The sequence below is a fragment of the Molossus molossus genome, unplaced genomic scaffold (assembly GCF_014108415.1).
Source record: "Molossus molossus isolate mMolMol1 unplaced genomic scaffold, mMolMol1.p scaffold_m16_p_21, whole genome shotgun sequence".
NCBI classification, from domain to species: Eukaryota; Metazoa; Chordata; class Mammalia; order Chiroptera; family Molossidae; genus Molossus; species Molossus molossus.
Window position 1 is genome coordinate 18476388 of NW_023425357.1, and position 12882 is coordinate 18489269.

A 12882-nucleotide genomic window follows, 5' to 3' on the forward strand; every position below is an offset into this window, starting at 1 on the left:
AGCTGAATTGCTGATACTTGCAACCAAGAGCTCTGTGTAGGAGGAAGGCTCTAGAGAGGCAACCACAGAGGCTGGTGTGTGTGGGGGGGTGGGGTGGGGTGGGGAGGAAGAACTGGTGGGAGCCGGCAGATGAGCAGCTTCCTCTCTGTCCAAATTGGAACCTGGTCCTCAGCAGTCAAGGTGCACTGGAGACCAGCACTCCTGTTGGTGGCATGGATAGTGGCCATCACGGCCATATGGTCAGAGAAGGCCTGCTGTGCTCTGAGGGCTAGGTAGCTCACAAACCGATCTTCCAGGCAGAGAGCCCTGCCCTCCCACCCCCATTTAATTTGTAAGGCCACTTCGGAATTGCAGCAACAGCAGCAACAAGACTAAGAGGGGGCCTGCTGCGATCCGACTGTGGCTGCCTCAACGCACTTCCCTGCTAGATGACATGGGGGTTGAGGGGACCCCGTGCAAATCTTTAAAGGAGGGGCACATGGGGTGCAAGGTGTGAGCTGCTCTTTCTTCAAGTTCTTGGTACTGAAAAAATAGCTGCGTGGTCTCAAAGAGCCTGCGGCTGGCCTGCCCCTCAGCCTCACCTCTGGGTTGAAAGAGATTTACTGTCTACCAACCCCAGGCTTTGTTCAAAGCATTAGAGTCTCAGCTCTAACACCGAAGTCTGTGTTAGACTTCGTAAGTCATTTGCATGGTAAGTCAAGTGGATTAAGATGTGGCCACCGATCAAACTATCTCAGAGGACTGAAGCTCGCCAATGTAGACAGGAGTCCCTTATTCACTGGGTTTGTTCCCCAGCCCTTCTCCCATGCACTCGCTCACTCCTATAAATTACTCAGAGGGGTCCTTTTTCAAAGGGATCTTGAAGCTGGTTAGTTTCTGTCCGAAGAGCTGGCTGAGGAGGTCGTTCTGGGATTCAGCGGTCCAGCAGGCTCGAGGATTGGCGTGTTCAGCACCGCGGACAGCTCTGCCCTTCTTGGGGGTCCTGTGCTGGGGTCTCACCTGGGGGAAGGCCTTGCCTAATCCATCTTTGCTGCGTCTGAAGTCCGGGTGTGTGTGGCTGTGCTCCCCCCTCTGCTGCTCCGAGGGCTGGGGCAGTGTAGTGCTACTCTGGCTACTGTGCCTGGGTTTGCCAGGGAGAACACGGCTGGGAGCAGCCTGCTTCCGGGGAGCCCGGGGGGGTTTGTCAGGGACTGAAGGGGTTCTCCCCAAGCTCCCCACATTGTCACTCCTGCTTGGCCCCAGGGCCCGGCTCTTTCTCTTCTTCTCTTTGCCCTCTCTGTCCTCCCTGGGGACCAGGCTCCCTTGGGGCCCCTGGTCACCAGCTTCTCTTGGTGCCTTGGAGTAACCCTTGGCTGGGGCTCGAGTGGGAGGCTTGTCTGGGGCAGGGCTCTGGACAGGGCAGTTGGGCTTGGCTGGGGTGGTGGCTGTCTCACTTTGAAGCTGCCCACTGGCTGGTTGAGGCTGGCTGCCACCTGCTGTCTTGGTGCCGTTGCCCTGGGAGTTGGACCCCAGCTTGGCTTTGAGGGCAGTGGGCTTCTGTCTGTCCTCAGTGCCACGGGCGGGCTCTCCAGGTGTCGGGCTGGCCACGGCCTTCTTTGATTGCACTGGAAACTTGGGTGCTTTGTTGGGGATGGACAAAGCTGGCCTGTCCTTTGACGAACTCCGACAGCCCCCGTGCTTGGTGGTACTGCCCTTGTGGGAGGAAACTCCCTTGTCCTCCTCTGACACCAGGTGGCATGTGGACACCTGCTTCTCCTTCTCGAGCAGGGAGGGGGCTTCTGGGTAATGGTCTGAGGCACATTTGCCAGGGGCGCTTGGGACCCTGCCTTTCCCCGAAAGCAGGCTACCAGCCCTCTGTTCCTCTGTGGCTTGGCCTCTGGCCCCCGGCAGGGGCAGAAAGCTGTCCAGCGGGAGAGCCTGCTGGGGAAGAGGCCCAGGGCTGCCTGGGAAAGCCTCGTCCGTGAGGCTCTCCAGGGCTTGGTCTGGCTTGTGGCCATCTTTGCTATCAGCTGAGGCTGCTGGGAAAGGAGACAGAGATGGGAGAATGAGCCCCTGGGAATCAGAGGGCAGATTGTTGTCCCTGGCCAGGTGTCCCACAGGATCCAGGGGCCTCTCTGGGGTCCTGGGCTGACTCTTGGTGCCCCCAGGAATGGCCTCTAGGCAGGGCTGGAGCAGGGCTGTGAGGGATGCCTCCCTCAAGGTGGGTATGCTGCCCAGAGACAGAGACCTGTCCACGACAGGCCCAGGGGTGCTGCTGGGCGTGGCCACTCTGCGACGTTTGCTAGGCAGTGAGCCCTCCCGTGCCTGGGGCTTCTGCCCAGAGGCACCTGGCCTCCGCACCCCTCGGAATGTGAAGGGCTGCTGTCCCCTCCTCAGGTGTTTGTCCATGTGTCGGTCAAACTGCTCCTTCTTGGCGAATGTGTAGTTGCAGGAGCTGCAGATGAAGGACCTCTTGCTGATGTGGGTGACGTTGGCACAGAGCTCACAGGCATACAGTGGGGTGTGCTGCAGCTCCAGCTCCTCCCTCACCCCGTGGTCCCTGGCGAGGTGAGCACGCAGCTCTCGGGGCTCAGGGTAGACCCTTGGGCACTGGGGGCACAGGAAGACGCGCTGTGGGCTGTGCACCGCCAGGTGGCGCTGCAGCTTGAAAGGCTTGGGGAACCGCTTGCCGCAGTGGTGGCAGTCTCTGGACGGGTCCTTGCAGTCCTGGTGCACCTGGATGGTGTGGAGTAGGGGCTCTCGGGTGGAGCAGGGGTCAGGGGATGGGCTGGGGTATGTCTTGGTGGAGCCGGGGAGAGTGGCGGAACTACTGGGCAGAGTGGGGTTTGCACAGGTTGACAGGCTGCTATTGGCTAAGGTGCTGTCTGGCATCAAAGTGCCATCTTGGTTTGAGTTTTTGGTACGAGCCTTGGGTTTTGCCCACTCCCTCTCTGCAGGGCCTCCATTTGCCTGGCCCACTGAGCACTTGCCCCTCTGGGGTTTGGATGCCTGTCCCATGATGCTGCTCAGGAAGTGTGTGACAGTGCTATCCCCGTCCCAGCATCCAGGTGGGTCTCCCAGGGACCTCCGTGCCGGCCCCTTTCTGGCAAACCGTAGGGCATGTTCCCGCAGGTGCTCATTGTACATCCAGACATCGGCCACCTCCTTCAGGCACATGCCGCAGGCCCACAGCCCCGCCCGGCCCTGCACATGCTTCTCCTGCAGGTGCTCACGCAGCAGCTCGCGAGAGCCGAACCTGCGCTCTACACACATGTAGCAGGTGGGGGGTGGCGAGGGGCTGTGGGCCAGCTTATGGAGGTCCAGCTCCCCCAGGCTGTGGAAGCGCTGGAAGCACACCCTGCATTTGTAGGGCGCCCTCCTGGCCTTGGCATTCCGGTCTCTGCCTGTGGCCCTTCTGGCCCCAGACACCTCCTCTGTCCTTTTACTCCGTGGTCCGTGGGAGTTCTCTGTGGCCTTGAAGTCTAAGAGGCTCATGCTGGGGAGAGCCACAGGGTCTTCACAGGGTCCCAGGAAGCATAGATCTTGCATCTCGAGTCTGGTGCTGAGCCTCTCCAGATCCACAGTGTTCCCCGGGAGCCCGAAGTTGTGTTCTCGCTCCAGGTTAGGGGGCTCGGGGCTCACGTCTCCGAGGGAAGAGGCGGTCTCATCGGTGGAGGTCCGCAGCTCCAGGCCTCGCCAAGCTGCTGGGACCATGTGCAGCTCAGGGATGTTCTCTGATGGGTGGTCCTCAGCACTGCAGGAGGGTCCCTGCTCGGCACATTCTACCTCCAGGTCAGGCTCCAGGGCCCAGAGGCTGGGTCCCGGGGCCCAGGGGTCAATGCCAGGCACCTTGCTGCTGAGGAAGCCCTCCAGAAGGAAGGACTCAGGCAGGCCCATGGCCTCATCACTCCATGGGTCCTCGTGGGACAGGCAGAGGGAGCCTGAGTCACTGAGATCTGTGGGCATGTGGGTGGAGGGCATAGCAGAGCTGCCCTGGAAGTCCCCACTGGGCTCCAGCAACGGCGGAGGCTTGGGCTTTTTACAGCGCTTCCCATAGACGCGGGGGTTCTTCTTCCGAGTCAAGCGGTTGCCTAGAGGGAAGAGCTGGGAAAAGGAGGCTTCGTCATCAAACAGGCTCAGCGGGTCCCTGAGACTCAGGCCAGGGGCTTCAGGAGTGATGCCTTCACGCTCTTGGATCCCGTCTTCTGGGTTGTGCCGGAGGCCCTGGAGGCAGCTGCTAATGGTGTCACCTGCCTCAGAACCGTGAGTCTCTGGAGGGCCTGGGGGGCCCCAGGGGGACTTGTGTCCTTCCCAGACACTTTGCCCTGACCCGCTCTTGGCTGCTGTGCTGTGCCCTGCAGGTGTACTCCTAGTTGCACTTGATGGTTCTCTGCAGACACCTGATGTCCCGGTCTCTCTGGGTCCCCAGCACCCCCTTGCCAAGGCTGCCTTCTGCTCTCCTGTCCCTTCTGCAGGAGGCACCCCCTCCACCCTCCCTAGACGAGCCACCCAATTCCCAGGTGACTTCCGTGCTGATGTCTCCTCCAGTTCTGTGGCCACGAGGGGTGGCTGTGTGACAGTCTCCTGCTCTGCCTCCTGCGAGAGGCAGTGGCTCAGAGGGGCTGGGTAATTGACAGTCGCAGTGGATGGACTCCAGTGGCTTCTATCTGAAATCACATCGGGAGAGACTCGAGGATCACTCTCCTCCCAGAACCTTCTAGCTCTCGGCTTTCTTGATTTCTTATTTGATTTCTCTGACTCACTGGGGATGTCCATGGGCGCTCGACCCCGCCTCTGGCCTCTTCTTCTCTCCCCCTGTTTGGGACAGGGCTTGTCCCTCTGCAACAAGTCCCATTTCCTGGGCTGTGCAGGCCTCGAGCCCACTCCTTGCTTGACCAGGCCTGGGGGGTCTGGTTCCTCGCTGGGGGGACCGCCTGGTGTTCTCACAATGCTGAGCCCCTGCCGGAGCCCCTTAGGTGTCCCAGGACCTGGGGCCTCCCCCGGAGCTGTGGAGCCCCGGATGGGAGGTGACCCAGCAGCATGGCTGGGGCCATTCAGCCTGTCCTTTGGCTTCTCCTTCCCAGGTGCCCTGCGGCTTTTTTTCCTGGGGGGCTGGCTCGTCTGGGCTGCAGTATCTCCAGGTTGGGGAGCAGGCGGGGCTGGGAGGCTTGGCTGGGAAGGGGCCCCCCTGTGTAGCCTGTGCTTCCTGGCTCTGTGGCGGCTCAGGCCTGGTCCCGACCGGAAGGTGGCCGAGCAGATCTCGCAGGTCGCGGGCTGCCCAGCGGGGTCTTGGCTCTTCCAGCGGCTGTTCTCAGTGGACCTGGGCCTCTTTTTAAAGCCACAAGGCTTCTGTTTGGGGTCCTGAGGACACAGAGGGTCCCCCTGGGGCATCTGGTGGAGGACATTTCTGAGGCTCTGGGGGGAGTCGGGTCTGGAGTTGCTGGCTGTGCTGCTCAGAGAGGTGGCGCTGTCCTGGTGGGGCGCTTCACAAGGGCAGGTGGCCGGTGGGTCTCTGGTGCCAGCTCCTGAGGCCTCGGTACTGCCAGGGTTCCCAGCCCCAGGTACCTTAAGGTCCTTCTCGTCCTGAGTGCTGGCCCCTGCCTCCCCTTCCTGGCAGGTACGTGGCTCTGGCCCTGCTGTCCTCTGGGTGGAAGGGTCAGCGGGCACAGCGGTGACGCTCTGGTCTTCCCGGTTTCTTGGGTGTTCTGAGGAGGGGCCCCTGGGTGTCCTGTCTGGGCTGGTGTGGGGGCCTGGACATTCAGCCTTGGGGCCTCTGACTGCCCCTATGCCATCTGTGACCAGCATGCCGGGTAGGGCAGCAGCCTTGATGGTCAGTCTTGGGGACATGGCCCTTGCTGGGGGAGGAGGGACATCACAGGCAGGAGAGCCCCTCGGCCTCTCTTTTCTGGAACCCTCTAGAATGTGGCCTTCCGGGTGGTCCCCCACATGGGTGGAAATGAAGACACTGATGAAGCCGGGCTGGCCCGCGGAAGGGTCTTCCTGCGGACTTCGTTCCCTTAGGAGAGAGCAGCAAGCCAGGCTTTCCTTGAGGCCACAGGGGTTTGTCCTCAAAGATGAGGAGGCTGCCAGGGACGCCCCAGCCTTAGCACCTGTGGGAGCCAGCGTGCGGCCGGCTCTGTGCAGAGCTGCACAGGCAGAAGCGCGGCCTGGCAGGTGCTCCGTGCTGGTAGGGTCCCCACAGGATGGAGACGCTGGGAGCAGCCCCCTCAGCTCACCTGAAGGCACGGTGAGAGGGTCTTCCTGGAGCAGGTGCTCAAGGCTGCAGGGAACGGGCGTGGCTGCAGAAATGGGCAAGGGGGCACAACTGGCCAGGTCTCTCATGGGGAGCTCCGGGCTCTCCTCAGTGAGTAGCCGGTGCTTCTTAAGGCCTGGACTGGCTGCCTCTGGAGTCCAGTCCTCTGGGCCATTTGGGGCATGGGCTGCTGCCAAGGCTGGGTCCAAAGATTCCGCATCAGAGGAGATGGGGCTGGGGGGGGACCGTGCCTCATTCTGAAGGCCCAAGTTTCGTCTGCTTCCCTGGACCTGCCCCCCGAGCTGGTCTGCAGCCCCAGCCAGGCTGGCCAGAGTGGCTTCAGGACCAGCACTGACCGCGGTGAGGTTGTCCGCTCCTCCTGGGCGTCCCCAGCTCTCTCCTTGCAGCTGGCTGGCTTTGCCTTGGCCTTTGAGCGTCTCAGCCTGGCCGAGTGAGCCCAGATGGTCATTTGCCTCTGGTCTCAGCTGACATCCAGCCATTGCAGGGATAGCTGTCGTCTGCATACCCTTATCCAAGCCCTTAGCAGGGCTGTGGGCCACGTTCCCACATTCCATGCTGTCCCCTTCCACATCTGAGGGGTGGCTCTGTAGAGGGCTCTGGGTGTCGGCCAGCGGGGGCCCCTGTAAGCCCTGGGCATCATCTTCACTCTCAGCTGCTCTGACCACCAGGAGCTGGAGTTGACGCAGGGGGCTTCCCGCTGGGTTCGAGGGCCTCCTGCCAGGACCGGCGTTAGGCATGCATGCAGGACTCGGGGAGGCTCCTGTTGGCACAAATTCCTTGTTATCCTCGGAGCCAGGCTCCCCTGCTATAGGGTGGAGGGGACCTGCTCCTTCTGGCCCATCTGTGCTTCTTAGAGAATGTCCCTTGAAGACCTCACTGTGACCGGCACGAGAAGGTGGAGTGGCACCCAGAGGCCGAACCCCAGCACACTGAAATGCCAAGTCAGGTGCCAGACGGGCAACGGGGCTGCTGAGTGCTTCCAGCTCAGGGGCGTCTCGGCTGGGCCCCTCCGCCTTGCAGGGTCCCGGGAACAGCTCTCCTCTCCGACTGCAGGGAAGGAGCAGCAGGGCATCTTCGTTGTGATGGATTCTGGCGGCCCTGTTGTTTTTAAGAAGTAAAGGCTCACGGTTTGGGCTGCACTTGACTAAACTCCCCCTGTCCGACGGGGTTTGGAGTGGCTCTTGGGGGTCGGGTAGACAGGCTTCTGGGAAGACCCTGCCCCCGTCTTCCGCCTCAGGGAGCCCTCTCCTGGAGACTCTGGTGTTCTGCACCGGCTGGAAACCGAGGCTGCACCCAGCGGGGCTAAAAGAAGCGTCAGAAGCCTGGTCTATGTGGGTGGTGGGGGGAGAAGCTGCTTCTCCTGGGTGAAATGAGGACCACTCCTTCCGGGAGCTTCCTAGCGTCACCTCGGAAACCACGGCGGCCACGGCTCTTGCTGCCCCTTCCTGGTGTGGACTCAGTTCCCCAAGATCAGTGAGTTCGGCTGTGGTGCACGTGTCCTTTCGGGGGGAGGCGGCCTGGCGGCCGGGCAGGGGGCTGCCTGCGTGCTGAGCCTCGCGCAGCTCTCCTGGGGCCTCATGCACACCTCTCCTTTGCAGCTCACTTTCTAATTCCGTGACCAATCTCTTGATCTCTAATTCATCTTCAGGCAGGTTGCTCATAAAAGCGACGCCACATTCGCTGAGCTTGTAAGGCAAAGGGGGAGGGTTGGCGGCCATGGTCCTTTCCCGAGGACCCTTCTTACCGAATGCCTTTGCCCCCGAGAGGTCAGGGAAATGGCCCAGATGACTGGATAGCATGGGGGAAGCTTCCTTCAGCAGGGGCCAGCCCTTCTCAGGCAGAAAGGAGGGGTCCAGGGGGTCCAGCGGGGGTTTCCCCGGGGGAGGGTCAATGCATGTAGAGGGTGAGTGTGCAACCCCGTTTCCAGACAGGCTGCTGTAGGTCGGCGAGCTGAAGTCGTCCACGGGCAGCCCTGAGAGGAGGGGTGTGGGCTCCAAGGTCAGGGGTGATTCGGCTTTGCCTGGGTCCGCGCTGACCGTGTAGGGTGGATTCCTGGGGGGCTGTGGCTTGAGGGAACTGGCGTGCACACCCTCCTGGCAAAGGCGCATGCCGCTGGCTGACGGAGTGTCCGGAGCTAAGGCCTTCGAGTACAAGTCTTTGGGGAAACAGCCAGCCAGGTCTTTGGGTCCAAGGAGCAATTCGCCGGGGGGACTGCCGTAGGGCCCCTTTTTGGCAGCTGGGACCACGGAGTCTCCGTTCAAAAGAGCAGGGTCACACCCAAGATCAGGGGTCTTTAAAAACAGGAGGCTGGGCTCGGGGTAGGCAGCGGTGGTGCTAGTGACAGGGACCAGCAAGTCTCCCGGCCGGTAGTCAGGGGGATCCTCTTTGTCACGAGAGATGGGGGTTTCTGTGCACCGGGGGACACCCAGCAGGCCGCCTGCGCCTGGTGCTGATGAGCTCCTGTGGGGTACCATGGGGTCCTCTCTGCCTGGCGGTGGCGGCTCTGCGGATGGGGAACAGGGACTTCTCTCCACACAGGTGGACGAAGGAGGGCTGCAAACACCTCGGAGAAGCTTTGTGGGATCAGGAGGAACATCTTGAGGCGAGTCCAGCAACAGATGGTTTTCCCCTGGGGTCTCGGTGCCAGTGGGGCCCTGCAGGAGACGCTTGGGGCCTTCCTCCTTAGGGTCCTCTCGGGTCTCAGGGCTCCCACTGGGGTCTGGGCGAGGCCTACCCGGCTTTGTGCTTTCCTGCCTCACGACCCCCCTGGCTTTCGGCTGCTCTCCGTCTCCTCCGGGACCCAGCGTCAAGTCCATTTCCTTCCTCGTCTCACTGCGGCGCCGCTGCGGGCTGTGTTGGCGGGGCTGGCCTCTGAGGCGGGAGCCCCGTGGCCGCACGGTGTCCTCCTCCTCGGACTCCGAGGCGTAGTCATACTGCTGGAGCCGGCCGTCCGGGGTGCTGGGCGTGGGCCTCTCGGTCCCCAGGGAGAAGCCCCTGGCCGGGCCGCGCTGCGCCTGCTGCTTGTGCAGCTGGTTCTTCTGCTGCACGATCTTGTGGATGAGCTCCTTGCTCCAGGTGCCCCCCCAGGCCTTCCTCCTCCGGGGAGCCTTCCCTGGGGACAGTCGGAGGCGCCTGGAGCTCCTGGTCTCCACCGGGAGGGCCCTGCCACAGGGGTCTGTGTGGCTCTTGGGGGCTTGGGGCCTGAGGTCCCGGGGGCGGGGTGGGGCCGGCTCGGCCCTGCTGCCCTTCCTCCTGGGCCTCAGGCAGGCGGCTCTGGTGCCCCTGCCTGACCTCTTGGCAGTGCTGGCTGTGTCCAGCTCTCCCTGGAAAAACTTCAACTGCTTTCCTCTCCTCTGCTGGCTGACCAGGCTGACCCCATCTGCCTCCGCAGGCACTGGGCCCAGAGAGCGAGTTTTGGGCCTGCTACAGGTGGGGTAGACCCCATCCCCAGGTCGGGGGGCCTGGGACTCCGTGGCTGAGGGTGGGAGCTGGGCTTTGTTGTCTGGCGTGGCCCCCACCCTGATCTTAGGGGGCAGCCCAGCACTGGGACCTCTGGGGCCAGAGGGTTCTTCGTCGGCAAAGACGTCGATGAAGCAGCTGTCGATCTCGGGGCTGTCTGACTGGTACCCCAGGCCGCTGAGTGCCTCGGTGATGAGGCTGTCCAGCTTGGCATCGTCCTCCAGGTCCAGGTCTGAGGCAGAGAGCGGGAAGGGGGCAGTGGTCAGGCTGGGCAAGAAACTTGTCCTCAGGGGGTCATCTTTGCCATCCACCCGGACGTCTCCCCCTAGCAGAAAGGGGACCATCTTCATGGGGCCGAGCAGGCTCGGGTTCCCACTGGCCGGTGCTTTGGGGGCAGCCAGCGCGGAGGGGGCCGCGGGAGGCGTGGGGATCTCCGAGGGCTGCTGGTGGCTGTCCTTGGTCCTGGCCAGGAGCAGGCTGCAGAACTGCCGGTGCTCCAGGAAGGTGGCCAGGCTGCTGTAGTTGCGGTCACACTGCTTGCAAGTGAGCAGCACGTCCAGCTGGTCCAGGCTGGCGCTGCTGAGGGGGAAGTGGTGGGCAGAGTAGGGGGGTGGCTCCGGGGGGAAGCCCTCCATCCCCCCGCCTCCCACCTCGGGGCCTGCACTGGGGAATGGGGGCTCTTCCAGGCATTTGAAGGTGCCCTCGGCCCCCAGCCCCTCTGTGGGGAAAGAAAAGGTCTTGACTGGCTCTGGCTGATAGTGGATGGAGAGGGCGCGTGAGGGCTCGGGGGAGGGGAAGGGGCTGTTGTTTTCCTGGGGGTGGCTGGGGGGGTGGAAGAAGGCCGGGGGCCCCAGCGGGCCAGGGAGTTGGCTCTCCTCTGAGCTGGGGTTGGCCGGGCTGCTGGACAGTGGGGACAGGGATGAGCAGGTGCTGCTGCCGGCTGTGTTGGTGGCAGGTGAGGGCAGCGGGGACTCACTGGGAGAGGCTCCCACCAGCCTGGGCGTGGGCAGGCCAGGGGTCCCTTGAGGTGAGACCTGGGGCTGGGCCACCCCAAAGAACAGGGGCTGGGCTCCAGGGTCCTGTAGCCCATTGTAGGGGAATAGCCCCGGGGAGCTGCTGTGCACCGCCAGCTTCTCCCCCGGCCCAGGTGTCTTGCACGCAGCACCCAGGGCGACCTGGCTGCCCCCCTGCCACTCAGGGGTCCCCGGGGGAAAAGGCAGCCGGCTCAGCATCTCCACTTGATGGGGGCTGAGCCTGGTGGCTGGGAGCACCTGCGGCCAGGGCAGCGGGGGGCTCCGGGGAAGGCCGAGCTGCTGGCCCGGGCTGGGCTGGCCTTCAAAGAATGCACTCCTGGTGGTGGCCGGGGGACCCAGGGGGGGCGTGGGGTAAGGGGCTCCGGTGGGATCCCACAGCTGGGGCAGTCTGGTGGGCGGGGGGGTGGCCACCTCTGTGTCCAGAGACCTAGGACTGGTGCCCACCCCACTGGCTCCGGGGCTTCCATAAGCCTGCCCGGGAAAGTGCCTCTGGGGCACAGAGCTTGGGGGTCCCCTGGGGCTCCCCAGCCCATTGTGGGCTGGAGGCGTTCTCTCAGGGAGGGCTTTGGTCAGGCTCTTGTGCAAACTGTCTGGGAAGGTGACTGTGCTTTCCGAGAAGGGGCCGGGGGCCGGGCGAGCAGCACCAGTTGTGGGGAGAGCACGGCTGAGGTCACTGGCGGGGTCGAGGTGTCCGGGCTGGCTGGAGTAGCAGGGCGGGGGTGGGGGAGCAGGCTGGGTGGGCAGGGGGTAGGCCACGCCTGTGCCCACCGCCTCCTCCTGCCATTCCCCCCGAGGCTGGTGGAAGGCAAACAGTGCCCTCTCAGAGTACTTGGGCCCCGCAGTGTCCTTGGGGAAGGACTTCGGGCTGGTCCCACGCAGCGCCGGGAAGGGGATCTGGAAGGAGGCCACCCTGGGGCTGCCACTTTCAGGAAAGGGCTCGGGCTCTGGGAGGAGGACCCTGCAGCTGGCACCTGGGAAGCTGCTCTCAGCAGTGGGAGGCTGGGCGGCAGCTCCACTGGCCTGGGACTCGGAGTAGGAGGTCGGCCCGCAGGGGCTGGCGGCACTGCTCTGGGGGGCCCTCAGGGGTGGGGGCCCTGGGGTGGCACTTGGTGAGGTATAGTTGGTGGAGGTAAAGCTGGAGGAAGTCTCCTGGAAGCACCTTTGGAAGCCGAGCTCTTCTGGGGCAGGAGGGGCCTCACACTGTGGACCCTCCGGGGTCTCATCCAGGGTGGGTCTGGCCCTTGAGCCCGAAATGCTCAGCGTGTAGAGCTGCTGGGGGCTGCTGTCTGCCCTGCCTGCGTGCTGTGTGGGAGCCTGTGCGTGGCTCCGCCCGAGTGGGCCCCGGGGGCTGCCGCCCTTCCTGGGGGGGCTGCTCAGGGGCTGGGTTCTCAGGAGAGGGGCCTTGGGCTCCACCTCCCTAGCCTGCCCAGGCTGGGTCTCAGGGGGCTCCATGGCCTGGGTCCCGCTGCCCGCCTCTCTTGCGGCCTTGGCGGTCCTGCTGGCTGGGGCATCGTCCTCGCCGGGAGGCTGGGGGCCTAGGCCGCTGGCCATGGCGCTGGCTGTTTGGCAGGACTGCAGGCCTCTGGTCATGGTTGGGGGTGGCGCTCCGCAGGGCTGCTCCCCAGGCATGGCCCCTCCAGCTGGGTGCTAGGAGGACGTGGTGGTCCGAGGGGGTCCGTGGGGAGTGGGCTGGGCGGCCATCCTTGCCCCTTGGGGGGCCCTGGAGAAACTTGCTCTCATGGTCCTGGGCGGAGCCTGAAAGAACAAGAGAGAAATAAGTAGGAGCCGACAGGCTGGAGTGGAAGCAGCTGGCACCCAAGCCCCCCCCTTAGTGGAAGGGCTCAGCACCCACGGCGCTTTGAGACAAGAGGAGAAAAGCATTCCTGCCAGACAGAGCCAGGGGCGGAGGGGCGGGGAGAAGGACAGAAGGGGAAAGAGAAAGAGAGAGTGCTGTGTGGGGTCTGAGGGTCTCAGAAGACCCCTGGCCGCCTCAGAGGAGCCCTGCTCGGCTCTGGCCAGGCGGAGAGTGGACGGCCCCGACCTGCAGAGGCCCCATGGCAGGGATAACAAGCCCCTGGTGGCCATCTGTGTGATCTGAGCTACAGCCCCGCTGGGGTCAGGGGACAGCGCAGGCAG

General features: G+C 63.7%; 1 protein-coding gene across 1 annotated transcript; it reads right to left on the bottom strand.

The window, feature by feature from the left end:
* Positions 1–828: 828 nt before the first annotated feature.
* ZNF469 (zinc finger protein 469) lies at positions 829–12375 on the bottom strand. The gene has a single exon (XM_036276134.1). The coding sequence runs from the start codon at positions 12373–12375 to the stop codon at positions 829–831; it is 11547 nt and encodes a 3848-aa protein (XP_036132027.1).
* Between the last annotated feature and the right edge of the window lie 507 nt (positions 12376–12882).